An 18,825-nucleotide genomic window follows, 5' to 3' on the forward strand; every position below is an offset into this window, starting at 1 on the left:
ATTTATATACATTTAAGAAAGCCCTGTACTTCCAGTTTTGTTAGACTGAAACCTGACTCTGAACCTAACAACTCTTTGAAGCCTTCTGGGGTTCTTCCTGTAAGCAAAAGGTCTGGGAATATCTAATCAAAATTCTCAATTACTTGGGGCCCTATCATTCATAGAATTGGGATTGAACAGAACTATGAGGAAATAAATATTTAGAGGAAAAGAAAATTGAGAGAAATCAAGAGGAAAAAGTTGCTTAGTCTTTCTGAAGATATTTTCTCAAGCTGCCAAACAACTAGTGAAGCACCATTTGTTACCCTCTCTTCCAGGATTCCCCTTACTCTTTTTCTTTCAGGTGAAGTAAACAAATCTCAGCAGAACAGTCAGTAGGAGGAAATAAAGGTCAGTACTTGAACAACTTCCTTTAGCCATAATTCTGGAGCTCTGCAGATTGAAACAGTTTTGCCTACGGCATCAACAAAGTGTAAAGTATAAGTCTATATCCCCATGTTCAGAATAATGTACCCCTAAAACGTTTAAGTATATTAAATTTGGATGGCTGGATCAGAATAAATACATTTTAAAGTGCTCATGTATGTCCTTAAATATTCCATTAAGGAGACAATGCAGAAGCAACTATACCTTCAATAATAGCAACATTTAACACCTACTTTGACTCTGATTAGCTGACTTAGCAAATACAAGCTTGTGATTAAAGATAACCACATTATTATCAGGCCACAAAAAGAATTGCTTTGACCACAACAATAATTGTCTTTTGAACTAGATTAGATTTTTATCTAATTATCTAATTAGAAATAGATACCCCATATTTGCTTTCTTGCGCAAATTGAAACAACAGTACCAATGGTGAACAAACAAGTTTAGGAGAAAACTTGATTACTGTCTGTTAATGCAGTATTGGAGGTCTCTCTAGTTTGACAAACAAAGCAGCGACAGAAAGATGAAGCTAGATAAACTCAGCCAGGAAAAAATGTGTAGGTTTTTAACTCAACTGTTGAAGTAATTTACCACAAGATGCGGATGACTGTCCATATCTGGAAATGAGAAACCAGTCTTATTTTTGTTTGTTCATTTTTGGGAAAGGTGTGCTGCAGTTCAAGCAGGAAACAATTCAGAAAACTGAAAGGACTACTTTGTAGAGCAGGTCTGACTGTATGACCAGAGTAGTATCTTCTAATCTTATATCGAACCAACTATTCTAATTCTATGCACATCTCTAACAGATGACAAATAGTTGTCTGTTCAACATCAGCTGCAGGGTTGCCATATATCATGCAATAGGTGTACATGCTTCTGTTTAACAGGTCTTTCATATAAAATTTGAATATTCCAACAGTGTATGAGGGCTTGTTTTAGGGGCTCTTGTTTCTATTAATATTTATGACAAAAAGAATACCTGGCAGAATGTTTGTCAATTATGTCTAGATTAAAGAGGAAAGTGGAGACCATCCTATTAGAAGTTTGTGCATGTCTTCACCTCAGTGACTGCTACACAGCTTGCTCTGCTGTTAGTCTAGTATCTGCTGCTGTTAGATGAATATCCCCTCCCCCACATATTTCTAGCCCAAAGAACTGCCTAAGTACCACGGGAAATATATCTCAAAATACCATGAAGCTTCCACAAGCTTGAAAGAAGCAAGGCTACCCTCAGGGAGCCGAACAAGCAAGGCAGAAGTGGTGCTAGTGCTGTTTACATTGGGTTCCAGACAGATTTGAAAAAGCTAAATAAAGCTTCCTTATGTCAAAATTCACTCACTGAGAGACAATATCTCGTATCATCCATGTTATCCTGCAGGACCTCAGCTTTGCACTGGGAGGATGTGGTTGCATTAACAGTCGAAAAGCTGCTATCACTTCCTAGGATCCAGATTTACTTATGTGACTAAGGGTTGTGGAAACAAAACCAGCAAAACCATTACATTTGAATGCTCAGGAGTTACAAAATGCACATCTTTAGCTGTGGATTTTTATTGACAAAGAAAGAATAAACTGCTAAACTGCCATTCAACATAAACTGAAAGCAAGACCAGCAAAATGGGTTTCACACTAACCACAAGTCACTAGTACTGAGAGAAGTGTGGGTAAAAAAGTACCAACACATATAAGACAAGAGACCTGAACTTTGACATGTCTACACCGAAGGTGTCTCCTGACGTGGCTATGCCAATGGCTATGGCTGTAACACCAATAAACTAGACACCAGAGCTGGCAGAAGCTGCACTGTATACACAGCCGTACTGTTAAGTATTTCAATCTTTTTCTATGTTATAATGTAGACAATTATTGTAGTATTCTCTTCGCATCATTTTGTAAAATTGGAAATTCATGATTATTTCATTTACGTCTGAGGAGTACGAACATTAAATCATGCAAAATAGCTATCAGAATCAGAATAATTCCAGGTCAAACAGCAAGTGCACAGAGAAGTCATACTATTAGCTTGGAAAATTAGAAAAGTCCATAGAGCTGTAAAAGATACAACATGAAATATATTCTAGATGCGTGAGAAGCTACATTGAAGGTAATTGCAAACTTGGGAGTGTTCCAGCATTCACAAGCACCAGTACAGTCAAGAGATTCTTATAGATGTAAATTTCATGCCTTCCCCATGCATATACATATGTATTTCACAGGAGCAGTCTGTATTACGTTATTATTGAGAAGGGAGATTATGTCAATGCGGTAAAAAAAAAAAAAAAAGTCAACACTTAAAAAGAACTGTCCTAATTTTTTATATTGGTAGCTTGAAAATATGCATTTCAATGTTGATTTATTTGGACAGGTTTTTAAAATTTTAAAAAAATCTTTGACTGTTTATTGAAGAAAACTGTAATTAAGGATTAACAACATGAGTGAAGCAAATACTTCTACAGATGTTTTTTAAATCCTGGTGTTGCAGAAATCACCAGATTTAGGATTTTAGGATACTGCTTAGAAATCCCCTTACTTTTCCCATCTTGATTTGAATATCAAGAAACCTAATCAGCTGATATTAATAGGAGAGACTAATGATTATATCGGGAAAATAAGTCTCAAATGGAATAAATGATCAAATATAAAATAAAATCTGGATTGCCAATGCTGCTAACATACTCCTGTAAAATTCCAGACCTAAGGTATTCATTAACCAATAATCTCTTAGTGGTTAGAAACAAGGACAGTATGTTGTAGTCCAAGATGTCTGCAAGACCGGATTTATGATGGTACCCATTGTGTATAATCTTTGAATCATGACCAAAGCAGGTACGAGCCAAGAGCCTACGAGCCAAGGACATGTTCCTTGACCATACATGGTCAATTCGAGGAGTGGTCGAGACCTCCAACTCATGGACCACCTACCCGAATTATAGCACCTACTCAAAAGAGAATAGTAGAAGACTATGACAGAAGCTGCGTGTTAATTTGCATCAGAAGTGAGAAAAGAAGAACCAGTCATCAAGAGGATGAAATTAAATATGCACTGTATAGACTAAATATGTATGAATTTAATATGTAAATATTTGTTGATTGCAATGTGCAGGCGGACATCTTTGGGAAGGATCCCATGTCCCCAGTACACACAGTGCACATAGTTAATAAAGAACGTCTCTACTTATCTAACTTTGTGCAGAGAAGTTTTTCTTACCGCTGCAGATTTGCAACACTGGGAATAAAGAATCATTGCTCTACATTTATTTATTTATTGAGAAATGAGTTAATAAAGCTTACTTGAGGTTTTGGAAACCACCGCTAAAAATTACGGTGCCTAACTAAAGGCCTGGGTTCTCATTGTGGCACTCCAGTCTCTAAGTTATGGTCAAGAAAATTATGAAGACAAATTATATTGACATAAAATATATTAGGGTTTCCTCCTATTACAGCCATGCTGCAATTCCTTAAAGTAAGCATAGAGCTATGAGAGTAGAATGGGGTGAAAAAAAACCCCAAATTTTTGATTCAGCAGGGAATGTATTTTCTAGTAATTGCTGTTATAAATTACAATATATTTCTTGTGACTGAATAACTTTAGAAAGTTTTGTTTCAACAGTTTCATAGTGTTTACATTTTTCTTAACATTTTTTCTGCTTTTTAAACTGATATATATATATATATATATATATATATATATATATACACTTTAGAAGTTAAGATGTTGCCCAAAGCCTCAAACGACACAAAGCATTCCAGAGATTGTAGGACTACTAGGGGCCAAAGTCCTACTCCACAAGGTAACCAATGAACATGCTGGACTTGTCCCATTTCTTTATGTCTGCAACTTCTCATCTGCTGTTTCCTAATTGCATCACAGTGAAATAGAAAGGAGCCTGTTCCACTATCTACTTTTGTACTAAACTCTGGGTACAAGTCTAGAAAACAACTGATATTAAACATCTGGAAATATTTTGTAGGGCTGGAGGAGGCTGATATGATGCTATGTAATTATTAACCTGCAAATGCCTCTCTAATAAAGGGTTAATAAATTATAGTCTTTAAAAAGTGATTATATCACACTGGGCAAGAACATGCACTATGTCATCCTGTGCTAATGCAAGGGAAACAAACCACTTTGGATTTTGAAATCCAAGATGTAAGTAGGCTGCAGAGCATTGGTTGGACATAATTACAGTCGATGGCAGTACCAGTCTGGATTCAGCATTCCAAGGGTATGTATGAGGGCAGAGGCATAAGAGACCACAACTGCTAAATGAAAGACTTGAGCATTATTAGTGGTCCTATTGCCCCAAGAGTGAGTGCTATCACGTCCATAACCACATGCTGCATGGAAGCACACAGTCAGCGCCCTGGGTCAAGCTCACCCAGATCCATAGAGCTATGACCTGAAAGCAGAAAGGGACTGCATGACCCAGTGAAATGACACAGAAAATGAATGATGCCAGTGACACTGAACCTCTCCCTTTCATAAAACTAGTTTTTATCCTTTCCTGAATTTTTATGTGGTGCTAGGATTAATGAACTATACGGGGAGAGGGCATATGCTCAATCTCTGCAGTGTGACTACCCATCCCATTAAACTGGGAGTGTTGCTTCTGGCATGGGCCAAACTGTGCTGTCTGAGACAGTGCCCAGGCATGGCCAGGGGTTAGCATGAGCCACAGGTGCAGCAACAGGCAGTCTGGATTCACCTGTCTTCTTTGGAGGGTAAGAGTGCTGCTGAAAGGCTGTAAATTGTGCTGCATCAGTTGACCTCTAGGCCAAAAAATAATCCAGATGTTTTGTTCACTAATACAGATGTAGTCTTAAGAGCTATTGGAGGAATTTTAATCTCTTTACCTGTCACCAAGCCCAATTATATATTTGGGTCTTAAAAGTCTTACTGTTTTGTGATGTGTAATAATTTCTCCTTTGAGTGCACCTTTGCTACTCTCATAGAATTGCTTTTGTGCCACCATTAAAGGTTAATACTGCTCGTGCTTTTATTTCACCTTTCTTCTAAGTAAGTGTAAATTTAAGTGACTTCTTGCCTATTTTAAATAGTTGATATTTGCCCAAGTGGAAAAAACATATGAGCTTTTAAATCAGTATTGATTCACGGAGATTGCAAGTTATCAGTATGAATTGTGCAAGTGACATTCACGGACATTCTCCTTTATATATATTTTTATGCATGAATTATATCTATCAGTATTATTTAAAAGGTTGAATTAGGTCATCTGATAAGGACATGCATTTATTATACCCCTTGATTTATGGAGGAAACTGTGATGTTTGTTATCAGGTTATAACTGCATACCAAAAGTAAAGGTTACTACAGTTTTGAGAGAAATAAATCACCATATTTTCGAAAACTCTGTCAGAATAATTCTAATTAGTGTTTTACATGCACTTTGGTTAGTATATCACGTTTTAATTTCATTTACTACATATTTCTGTAACTGAAATTTGCTACAGTTAAGTAAAAATGCAAGAAATTTGCTTTAAAACAGGCATATTATCTTAATACAAGATTGCTAACTCGTTGAAGACACCCTATGCATTAATTTAAACCAAACAGATATACCCATCCTCTTTCTCTCTTACCTGTCCCATCCTACTTGTTCCTACCGTCACTGATTTCCACCTGCTTCTGAGGCCAGAAAATTTCTAACACTCAATAATTTGTGGCTTTTAGAATTGAATATCCTTATAGAACTTAAAATCTATACCCAAATCTTTGCCACTCACGTTAAAGAACTCATTTCCTAAATAAATAACTTAAAAAGCAAAAGAGATAAGGAGGACTTAATGGCTGAGAAGCAAGGAGAACATTACCTTGCAGGCTTAGTAACAATATGAAAAACAGAATTGTCAGACGTTTCATAAAAAACAATGTCCCAATTGAAATTAAAATTAAAATTTGTAAGCCATTTTGTCAAATCCTATAATAAAAATGGTCTGGTTTTACTGAGGACATACATGAGCCTGGGTTTTTCACTCAAGGGCTATATTCACAAGTTTGATTGCCAGTTTTAAACCTCTTCTTCATACCTTCCGGGTTTTTAGAATATCCAGAAAGGTTCTTTGTAAAATTCCTCATCCTGCCTCTTTTCTAAGAATATTAACAATAACCTTTTTGTTCTACAAGGTAATCATCAGAGTCACGCTTGTTTCTGAAAAAAATAAGTTATTAAATCCTATAGAAGATACTTTAATGTTCTCTGGACATTGGGGAAGGAATTAAAATGGTGGTAGCACAAATGTTGAATATTTACACAGTATTTGGGAAGAACAGAGCAAAAGACTTTGTTGAATACATCCCTTCCATAGGTAATCATGCAGGTGTCCTTACTTTTTACAGGTAGCATTAGCTATGCAGGATAGTAATTTAAAAAAACACATAAATATAATCATGTCAACAGTTATTTGAAAGCATATGTATGCACATACTTGACCAGTGCAGGACAGCATTTTAGCATGGGTCTGAAATACGCATTTAAATTTGAGTATAAAATTGAATATTGCCACAAATAGGCTGCCTTGCTGAATTAAATCTATTCATTTTTGCTGTGTGTTTTGTCATGATTAACAGCCTCAAAACTCTCATTATGCTTATTCTTAACCTTAAGAAATTATAAGAATCCCATTTGCCTTCAATAATAAAGAGTTTTTAATATAAGAGATTCTGTCCTTGAAGAAAATTACAGTCCAGGTAAACCATCAATCAACAACATTTTAAGATGTGAAATCTATGTCTTTTAAAGGCAATCCGGATAGATAACATGTAGATAAAAGCTAACATGCTTCATATGCTTACAGCTCTTACAATGGTATAAACAACTAGTTGTTTCATCCACAATCACAATTGGTCAAGCTTTATATCTAAGTGATCTAAATTTATCCATGAAAGAAATGTGGTAGAGTCTTTCACAGAAAGTTCATTTGCCTTTCTTTGGAGCTTTTCATTGTTGTCCCACTTCCCCATACATATGGCATTTCATCCCACCACTTCAGGACTACAGATGTTCTTTATTTTTTTTCTATTCTTTCAAGAGTTTTTCAGAAATATTCCTGTCACATCATCATAAGATGACTGAAAGAGCCAAACAGAACATTTCTTTCACAAGCAGTGTGAAGAGCAATACTCTTATAATTTGCAGCAATTTAGCCCTGCTTCTGTATTATATAAAATTTAACAGTGGAATCATTTTAGAAATAAAGGAAACAGAATGGAAAACTAAGAAAAAATGGATGAATCATTTAAAAATTTTTGTTAAAAATACAGGAAATAAGGATAGATCGTTTTCTTGAAAGCAAAATTTGATCACTCATTCAGTATATATACAGACATACACAAAGAGCTATACTAATTTTATCTTTTAAAAAGGAAATGAATGTCATTGCTGAACTCATCCTGTCAATTACAAGACTGCAACAGGACTTGAGATTCATTGTTTAATATAATGTGATTGTATGACATAAAAAGTGTTTTCACATTAAAACATTTCCTTAAAAGAAACTAAGTTAAAGCTAATTTAATAAACATGCTCAGCAAAATCACACATCTTCAGAAGCAGGCATTATTCCACTTCAAGCAAGGCAAGAAAATTCTAAATATTTAATTTTTTCTTTTCTCACTGAAAATTACATCATCAAAATCAATATAAAACTCAGTGTCTTCTGTTTAATCGTTATCTAAGTGAACAAGACGCAGATACTTTAAACCTAAGAAATTTCATCAATTTCAATAAGTCTTGCATTTTAAATATTTCCCCAGTTTATGTGAAGATAAGCTCATATATGCATAGACAAAATTCAAGGCCAAAAGATCTAAGTATACACCTAGCAGGCCAGCTTATTCTAATCAGTACTTTCATCCTTAATTTCTTTGGCCTCACCCAACCCATATACAGGCATTTTTTTTTATACCTAAATACATATCAAGGATCAGATTACAAATATTTTGCTCACAATTACTAGACAATCAGTTTTATAGATTACTGGAACGTTACCTGTGCAGTTAGATATCTTTCCTTGCAATAGGAGACTCATGATATGGCCCTAACTATTCTGATTTTCATGAATGAAATAGCTTAAATGGTCCAACACTGATATTCTGAATTTTAGTTCACTTTGTACTAAAATTTGATGTATTAACTTTTGGGGCTATTGTTTCACATATATGATATGGCAAAAATAATAGAATATATTTATATTTCACCTTGGAACCATTGATTCTAAACTGCCCTATCACCAGAAACCATCTAATGCAAAAGCATAATTCATAGAACTTAATTCACAGAACTTTGAAGTTCTGAGGACTATTGCTGACTTCTGTCTCAAAGCTATATTGTTAATATAAACTACACAGCTAATGCTGAAACTGATTTTTTGACCACTATTTTTTTTTTTAAATGGAAGAAAATTTACCTTAATATCAAAAGCTCCTGGCTGACCCACTTTGTTATAAAGCTCCAGCTGGTTCTTGACAGGCGTTACCCACAATATCACCTGATTTAGCTGTTGATCAAGTTCGATGAAATCCTTTAGCAGAATCTCTATTTCTTTTTGTTTCTCTGGAAGATCTTTGGACACCTGAAAAAAATACCAGAAGCTAGGTTTTTTGGTGGGAAAAAAAAAGTAACATAAACCAATTTAACACTACACACATATTGTTAAAATACAAGTTTTATACACTGGTAAGAAGAAGGGAAGAGTAGACCCACCGAAATTATTATGGTAGTATCTTTCAAGTCAGTCAAAATGCACTCTTTCATAAAAAAAAAAAGCAACCAAACAAACAAAACCACAAAAAAACCCACCAAACAAATAAAAATCCCAAACCAGAACACAACAAGAAAAAACAAAAACAAAACCCAAAAATCACATACACAAAAAAACAAACCCCAGGAGCAGGCTTCTCATTTTTTCGGTAAAAAAAATCTATTATCTAAGTTTATGAAACTATTTTAAAGGTCAGGTTTTAATCAGGAAAAATAAGAGTGAAAATATGATCATTTGAATGTCTAACCTTTCTTGACCTCCTAAATCTACATATTTTTATAAGCATGTGCTTTCTTACAAAGTGTTTAGATTTGCCAGTTGAGTTCAAATATGCATGAGCAGACACATACACAGAAGAAAAATTATGAAGTATTATCATCAATACTGATTGGGCCACTCGGTTCTCTGACTTGCATTCAAAGCAGTCAGATTTTTAACTAAACACATTCTTCTGTGCCAATATTAGAAATTAAGAATCAGTGAATGGCATAGTTGAAATCTAACAGCACTGAAGCACTTGTGGTAAATATATGAACAGGTTGGAAATAAATAAACTAACACAGAGATCCATGCTGTCCGTCCCAGACTGTTTTCCATAGCTGGAGAGGTGAAGTGTCACCATATTACGCAATGGGCAACATTACAAACGTATACTAGGGGAGAAACAATCTGTACTTTAAAAAAAAATAATTCACAACAGCAAATATAGGGCCTGGGTAGAAATAAGAAACAATTGCTGTTAATTAATAAAATCAGCCACAAAGTATGGTTAGTTTTCCATATCAAGAAAAATTAGGTTTCACAGTGTTCATTGGTTTCAAGCACATATTTTTACTAAAGCAACCCACTTAAAAGTAGCAAAACACGAGTTTTGATACACACAATAAAATATAAATTCCCTGTGAAGTTAAAGAGCATTAGCGGAATCATTGGTATAATATTGCCTGGCTACACTGGTATTACTGCTGTGTACTGCCTTCTAATCCCTAATGATGGTATTTTATGGAAGACAATAAATCTAAACTCAGAGACATGAAAGCCATGAAGGTTAGTAAAAGGAAAAAAATAAACCAAACCAATATAAATCAACCACCAGCTGAGTGAATGGGAAGAACACATCTCATGATGTGTACATTTCTTTACACATTTGGTTTGAAAATACTGATTTGTTGGTACTAAAATAACCCTTCTACTTATACTCTGCATATGATTTATTAGACAATACTTCAGTGAGATTTGTAATTGAAGAAGTTGATTTGCCATATGTTAAATTATCTCTATTTTTCACTATAGCCACCCCATAATATGCTATTTAATAAAAATTGACGCATGAGTCAAATTACTTTTTCTATCTTCCTAATCTTGTCAAATATAATCAAAAAATCTGCTTTTCCAGAAAGGCCCAAGATATGAAAGAAAACAATTAAAAATGCATTCATTTCCCTTATGTGTTAACTCAGTATCTATGCAGACCTTGGCCTGATTTCACAGAAGATTACTTTCATCTTTCTTACAACTTTTGAATGTTAATCTCCAATGTCTAGTAGCTTTAGAATTAATGTAAACAAATTCCACTGAAATACTACCGAAAGTAAGTAGGTAATCATAGGCAGATAAAAATCCAAGCTGACATCTGAAGAACTGAAATTTAAATTAACCTGCTTCCAATCAACATTGTTCAAGCATATTGCATCTATCACAAGATGGAATCACATAAAAAGCAAAATAAATCCCACCTATAGTAGGGGGTAAATTGCAATCTAAGTAAATGCAGCCTCTTCTTACAAGCTGGTTCCTGCTCTAAAATTATAGCACAAACATAGGATCATAATATTTTAATATAAAAATTAAAAAGAAGCCCAGGTCAATATGAATCAGGTAATTCTATACAGAAATTTAATGTCATCTACTTTTACCATAGAGATGAAAAGAATCAGAGTAAATAAATAAATAAAGGACTCAAACTCAGTTTAGCATTACAAAGAAACACGGATAAGCATACAATAAGATCTAGGTAACATGTTACATACCACTGTGTGGGAATCAGATTCTTACATTCTGGATCTCAGGGATTTCATTTGCTTGCCCTTTTTTTTAATTTTTTTTTTTTTTTAAATTTTTTTTAAAGCCCTGGCATCAAACTGTCAAGCTGGCTAATCAAATTAGAGCCTGATGTATTTAAGATAATTACAAGCCTGCCAAGATACTGCTGCAGACTCTCTCTTGGGGGGCAGCTTGTTTCCTGAGCTAATTCTGCAGCTCACCAGAAGCATAATCTGGGAAAACCTCCATGGAGTAATGGACATGGACATGATGACTGGGTGTCCAGATTTATGCCCTTTCTGTGGCAAAGTTGTACACAAGGATATGGGGCACTCCAGAATCTTCCCTACCTTTTTACTCAGTCTTTCAAGCTTGCTATTCACAGTTCTAGGAGTTCCACCCCTGAGGTGGGATTCTGATGCTGGTGGGACCTACAGCTAGCCGTCCCACTCCCTTGCAGCTTTGGGGACTCTCTACGAGTTTTTGTATGCCTCCAGGGATGAGTGAGCAATGGCTACTGTCCCACTCTGATTCTCTTTTCTACATTTTTGCTTTTGGCCCCCTTCCTCCCTCATCCTCCTTTTATTCATTTGTCATCTCAGGGTAACCATCCAGTGCCTACTCAGTTTCAATGCCTTTGGTATCTTATCTCTTTCCCTCCTATTTAAGAAAGACTGTCAGGTTTTATCAGAGGAGGGCTGATGTCCTTTTCTAAGGGGGAAGATCAACAGGAACAGTGACCATAAGGCAACAGCTACAGAAAAGTAAAAACAGGACAAGCATGTGCAATGTTTTCCCCTAGATGTGCCTAAGACTGAACACAGGCCTGATTAAGAATGTATTGAGACTGGCAAGTAAGACAGAGTGCAAAAGAAAAAACTGAAGAAAGGACAACTTCCATTGGAACATCTTTCTAAAAATCTAGCTTAGCCCTTTGCACACAATTGAAGTATTTTCAACTTTGCCTTATTTGGCAGTGGATCAACACTGAACACATACCTTGGTTTGCAACCAAAGGGAAAAAATAAATTTGCAAGTGCAAAGGACAAGAGAAATATGGATTATTCCTTCAAAGAAAAAATTCTGATTTCGACATCAAAGGACTACATAATTTCAATGTGTCAAAACATTAGTCTGAAAGCATGTGATGCATCTAAAATTTTGTACTTTAGTTCAAGTGTTAATTAAGTTAGATTAATTGGAAGCTTAGTAACAGAATAATACAAAAGATTTAAGCTCTAAATTGGGAAACAGTAGAACCTAACTTTGCCAACTGACACTCTTCTTCACAACATTTAATTTTATTCTAATCTTAAACTATCAGACCATTTCCCACTTATTTATGTACTCCATTTTTTTCTCTTTCATTAAAGTACTAAAAAACCCCAAATAAATAACCAGCATAGAAACGATAACATCTCTAAAAACATGAGAATACTCTGTGAAATTTGAATAATTGCATATTTTCAAGGTCTCGATCTTTATCTGAATATTTTCATTTCTTTTCCTTATGAATTCTAAAGTTACTTGCATTGCTTGTTTCTGTTCCATCTAAACTTCATGTTTCAGATGATCTTCCTTCACAAGAAGCCCAAATGATACACTGTTATGTTTTTTTCCATCCCCATCCCAATCTGATTGCTTCGGTGCTCAGCTTAGCAGTATAGATCTCCTTGGTCGTTTCACACACTCCAGTTTTCCACCACCACTGGAGTGCTATTTTCTACTTTAACTTTAGATAGGTTTTTTTCAGTCTATACACATAGGTGTGTGCATGCACTATGGGATGAATTAGTGCTGAGAAGATGGAAAGGAAAATCAATTCTTATAATTAGTAGTAAGAAGGGAGGAAGAAGTTGTATAAAGTATGTCAACTGATGGAAAATCATATTCTGTGTCCCTGTTCTGCTTAATTCCTTATAAGTATCCAGAAAACAGATTCAATTCAAGCAGTTTCAGTTAAAATAATAGTTGCAAAGTTATGGTTCAACCCTGTAATTCAGGAACAACGCTCAAAATGAAAAAGATGAAACTAATTAAGTAGATACAGTAAGAAAGAAAGAACGAACAATAGGGAATAGTTTTTCAGAGGTCAGAAATGTTACTGCAAATGAATGAACTTGATAAATTATATTACTAGTAAGGCATCACTATCATTATCAGCAGCTGCCACCCAATAAAAGTAAGGAAAGCCACTGAAATGACTTGCATACGTTATATATATAGGTGACCAATGTTTGATTTTGAATATTTCCATTTTCTCTCACAAGTCAGTGTCAAGGTCATTTTCTATTTACCTGAAATAACCAAAGACAAGATAATGCAGATATTAATCAGCTGCTTGGGAATGTAGATGAGGAGATGCGTCTCCACAACATGTCATCTGTCAAAAAGAAATATGGAGAATTTTCCTAATGGTGAGTGGAGAGAAAAATCCTAAACCATGACATTTTAACATCAGTGGAAATTTGGGTTTTTTTTCCACAATATTAGGTAAGATACCCCTTTCTCTTTCTAGCAGTCTCACCAACCTCTCAACAACAGAGCCAAACTTATAAACGGAACTTATTTTGATGAATCTGACAGTGGATTAAAATTTAGCTTTCTTGATATGCATAATACAATAAATTATAACAAAATGCAATGAATACAAGAAAAAGTACATTGTGGGGTATCTGTGAAGATTGTTAACAATGTTTTTCTTATACTCCTGGCTTGGGAGAGTCCCTCTGACATATAAAGCACTTCCATAAAGTGCGCTTCTAATATAGGGGTCCTGGTTTTGGCTGGGATAGAGTTAATTTTCTTCCTGGTAGGTGGCACAGTGCTGTGTTTTGGATTTAGTGTGAGAACACTGTTGACAGCACACTGATGTTGTAGTTGTTTCTGAGTAGTGCTTATCCTAAGTCAGGGATTTTTCAGGTTCCCGTGCTCTGCCAGCAAGCAGGAGCACCAGAAGCTGGGAGGGAGCACGGCCAGGACAGCTGATCCAAACTGGCCAAAGGGATATTCCATATCATAGGATGTCGTGCTCCGTATGGAAACTAGGATGGGTTGACTGGGGCGGGGGTGGGGGGGGCGGGGGGGGGAGCAAATTGCTGCTTGGGGACTGGCTGTGCATTGGTCAGCAGGTGATGAGCAATTTCGTTTTGCATCACCTGTCTTTTCTCAGGTTTTTTTTTCTCTCTCTTTATGTTATATTCCTTTTCACTACAACTATTATAATTATTACTATATTTTATTTCAATTATTAAACTGTTCTTATCTCAGCCCACGAGTTTTAATTTTTTTTCAATTCTCCTCATCCCACTGGGGGGCAGGGGGGGAGGAGCGAGCAAGCAGCTGCATGATGCTTCATTACCGGATGGGGTTAAACCATGACAATAGGTTAACTGGTAGTGTCAGGTTTGAAAAAAATCCATAATTGTTTGCATAGTGAAAAATGAAGGACGTATAGCTTTCTGTATGAATTGCTTTCCTTAGTAAATGTAAAAGTAGCAGCAGCTTCTGTTTTCCTATTCCATTTCTGCAAAAATAACATTATTAAGAAAAAAAGGAGACCACCTGACTACACTACAACCAGCCAACAGCACAACCGGACTGAAACCAGGTTTTTATGTTGTCCAAGCTAGGACTTGGATAATGAAGAAATAACTGAAGTTATAACAACTATTAAATGCAAGCTTCAATCCCAACTTATTGAAAAATCACATTGGACACTTCCATCACACTAGTAAGGTGATTGCATAAAATACAAATTATTACAGCTACTGTTCAGAAAGTTTTATCTGTTTAAAATCACCATCCCTAGAGCATGTACAAAAGAATGATTTAAAATAGAAGGGGGAGAAGTTAATTTTTATGCATCATTTCTTCATGAAAAACAATCAGTGTAAGAAAGACTTTCATGTAAGTTCACTTTAGGATGCCATTTAGTTAATTAACTGAGCCATTTTCATTAACAAACTCAATATTGACTTTAAAACAAAATCCATGTAATTTCTTTAAAATTATGAATATTTATGAGCCATAGTGTCTCTGACAAAGTTGGACTAAAGACTGCATTATTAGAGGAAGATTAGAGCATGCTACTAAAAATATCTACAGTAGATTTTTATTTTCTGTGTAACTAGTGTTTCATGTTTCCTCACGAGCCTCTGAGGACATGACCTTGGCACATGTTTTTTTTGGTTTGGGGTTTTTTGGTTTTTTTTTTTTTTTTATTTTTTTTCTTTGTTTGTTTATTTTGAAAAAAAAAAACCTTATTGTTTTGTATATTGTGTATATGTAATATTCTCAAGTTTCATTTTTGTCTAAAAAAATTTATTTTTTTTTCCTATTGCTGCAGAAGACTAAAGCAGTCCAATGCACCGAACAATTTTCTGCTTCATCTGGCTGTCTAGCTTTTTAAAAAGCAAATAAACATATCCCTCACCCCAATGATTTGGGTTTTTTTTTTTTTGCATGGTAATATGATTGTATATATCACAGTCTTCTGAATATCTGTATGCTTTTTATATTTAATATTTATAACTAATTGTTATTCATTCTGCTCTCTACTACCTCAGAGATTCTCCTTTGTCAAGGGCACTTTTTGAGCACAAGACCCTCCACCTTAAATCTTTCCTAAATAATCTAGTCCATGATTTTATCCTCTTTCTTTATTTCTTACCCAGTTCCAGAAATCCAAATGCAACCACAAAGGGTTTACAGTATGATTCCTTCATTGACTCTTAATGAAAGATATTCTGACAGGAAAATGATTTCTAAATACAACTACAACGCCCTAATTGTTCTTTCCCTGGTTTACAGCAGATAATAACGTATCTATCCCTCAGGCTACAGTCCATGCGGCAAGCAAACTCCAGCACGCACCCCACAGTACTGGTAGCCTGCCTGAACAGTCACTCAAAGCTTTTTTTCCCACAGAAAGCAGAGCCTGACGTATGTGTTGGGAGGATAAGAGAAAATGACAGGTCATATTCTGCACAGAGCTGGACAGAGCTGGTGTTCCAGGGAAACACAACGCTACTTTACAGGGTACGATAAACCCTGACTGACATAGTTAAGTGCAATCTCTTCTCATGGCAAACCATAGTAGTCCTATGTCCACTTCTGGTCTTTCCACCTGACAGAGTTCTTCCTGCCTGTTGCTTTGTCTCACCACCCTTTTCTGTACCAATCTTTTTCCTTTCTCAAGATCAACATTATGTGATTGCTTTACTTTGAAAACCATGCCCAGTACTGAAAGCTCAACTTCCATGTGCAATCAGCTCACGGTAGCAATCGGTCAATAGCTAAACTAAACACATCAATACTTTCTTCCATGCTTTTGCCTACATCTGAGAGAAGCCTCCCAGAAGCATTCATGAAACTGCTATGGAGCTTCTAAAAACTGCCATTTGGCAGAACGCCTGACAAGCAAAATGAAGCCAAAAAGCATCGCAATGAAACAAATGACAAATATTTATAGAACATGTAGTACCTTAAAATGCAAGCTATAAACTTAGAATTGTTATTGGCTTTGCTCATGGAGTTATCTATAAGAATGAAAAAAAACCAACCATTAACATTTTGTTTGGTACTGGAAATGGATATAATTGGATCTAAGATTTTAACATGGCAATAGAATGAGTATCAAACAGCAATTTCTGGCTATAATACATAAAGCAGTAATTTAGATAATAAATGTATAGATAAACTATATTATTTCCATGGTAAATAAATATGGATTTTTTTTTTGTATTATCTTTGCATAGCTTAGATAAATTACAATGGGTTTGAATTTTATGTACAGCTGAATATTTATAGCATTTCCTAGCAACAAAGAATTTAGTCTGTTAAAAATTACAGAAATTATAATAATATTCCAATTCTAATGAGTGATCTTGACTGCTAAGTACTGAGCTGACATATCTGACAGAAAACAACAATGAACTTGCTTTTCTTTTTGGTTGTTCTCCAAGAATTACCTGGTTTAGCACTTTGAGGGAGGTGACAACTTTTCATTTGTAAGAAACACAGAGTTAATGGAAAATTCGAGAGTGTGGGAGCTACCTTAGTTAACAGTGCTCAATGTACAATTAAGTTCAGTATCATAACAACAAGCCATTCTCTGGGTAATGATGATGATGAATTTTTGAAAAGGTGTTTTTAAAACTCTGAGAAAAGCGGCCAAAAAACGGCAAGGCAAAAGGAAGGGAAAAGGGTTATTTCAGACTATTCAGTTTGTGGAAATTTTAATTACATAGGCATGTTGCAATATAGACAGGACTATATAATTAAAAGTATAAACTTAAACTTGCAAACAGCAAACAATAAAACATTGGGTTTTAGGACCCTACAGTCCTCCTCAACAGAAATGAACGAAGCACCTGGCATACAATATCTTGGAATTGAAGTTTAAAAAAGCCCAAACCATTGTCATTCATTGGTCCGTGACATTATGTGAACCATTGTTCATTGTACGTGAAATCTCTCTCAAATACATAGTTGTTGCAGTGTAGAAAAATGTGTAAGGACTTGCCTAAAGTGCCTTATTTGAAATCCGGTAATTTGGCTAGATCAATATTACCTCAGTGTAGCTGTCAGCACAAATGTCTTGACAATTCGTACCTTTAACAATTAAAGTACTTGGCATAATTTCTTAAATATATGATGAATATATTCCAGATTCATATGTGAAACAAGAATAAAAACAAATTTTAAGAAGTTGGTAAGATAGTATGATATATATTGCATATATACGTACATATATTTAATTATGATTTTATGATCTCATTAGCTAGCATACACATTTTACCCTGCATGACTGTATTTCATAAATATTTTTAATTCTTTGCCAAAGTTTTAATGTGTAGTGAACAGAGCAGCAATGTGGTCTTACAAACACACATCTGAAGTCTTTATTATTAATATAAAAATAAATAGAAATGTTTTATTCCTATGTATCCTGTAGATTATTGCTAAATTATTTGTGATGTCATCAATTCAATCTAGTTCATCCTCACTTCTTAAGCAGGTACAAAATACCTTTGAATTTGCTTTAAATTAGCTACATTACCTGTACTGTAAATAGTAGTTGGGAGCGGCCATAGAAGAGTCTTGCCACTTACATTATGTATAGACATGTTAACTCATAAAGAATGCCAGAAAAAGATTATGAGCTAGAGCAAATGCTAAGGGGTCCTGAGGGAAATAGCTGAGAAGATCTGCTCAGTTTCAACAGTCTCCTGGCTCAACAGGACATACTTGTCAAATGGGGATGGCATCTATCATCATACTGATGGGTTTTAAGGAGCGAGGTGAATCAGCACTGACCTAAGCAACCTGACCTCAATTTCCACTGAGGTCAGAAGTGAAAAAAAGTTTGAGAATCCATTACAGATCCCATTCACGCATACTTGAAAAAACAACCATCATACAATTCTCTGATGTTCTGAAGTGGTAATTAATGAAGGAAAACCAAGTTAGACACTACAGCAGTGATGAGTGGTGTAACAGTTAAACTAACTTCTTAGGAGAGAAAGAGAGATATCTAACATCCTAGTCAGGTTGCCAGGTCTGGTAGTC

The 18,825-nt window shown here is 35.2% G+C and overlaps 1 protein-coding gene across 2 annotated transcripts in view; it reads right to left on the bottom strand.

Moving 5' to 3' along the window:
- Positions 1 to 18,825, bottom strand: part of DMD (dystrophin) — a 1,194,940-nt gene that overhangs the window by 388,795 nt on the left and 787,320 nt on the right. For both annotated transcript variants that reach the window (XM_086469458.1, XM_086469399.1), the window contains one exon: positions 8,857 to 9,021. In XM_086469458.1, coding sequence (XP_086325584.1) covers positions 8,857 to 9,021 — 165 coding nt within the window. The remainder of the gene's footprint in view (positions 1 to 8,856; positions 9,022 to 18,825) is intronic.

Source organism: Leptosomus discolor, chromosome 1 (assembly GCF_034619465.1).
Source record: "Leptosomus discolor isolate bLepDis1 chromosome 1, bLepDis1.hap2, whole genome shotgun sequence".
NCBI classification, from domain to species: Eukaryota; Metazoa; Chordata; class Aves; order Leptosomiformes; family Leptosomidae; genus Leptosomus; species Leptosomus discolor.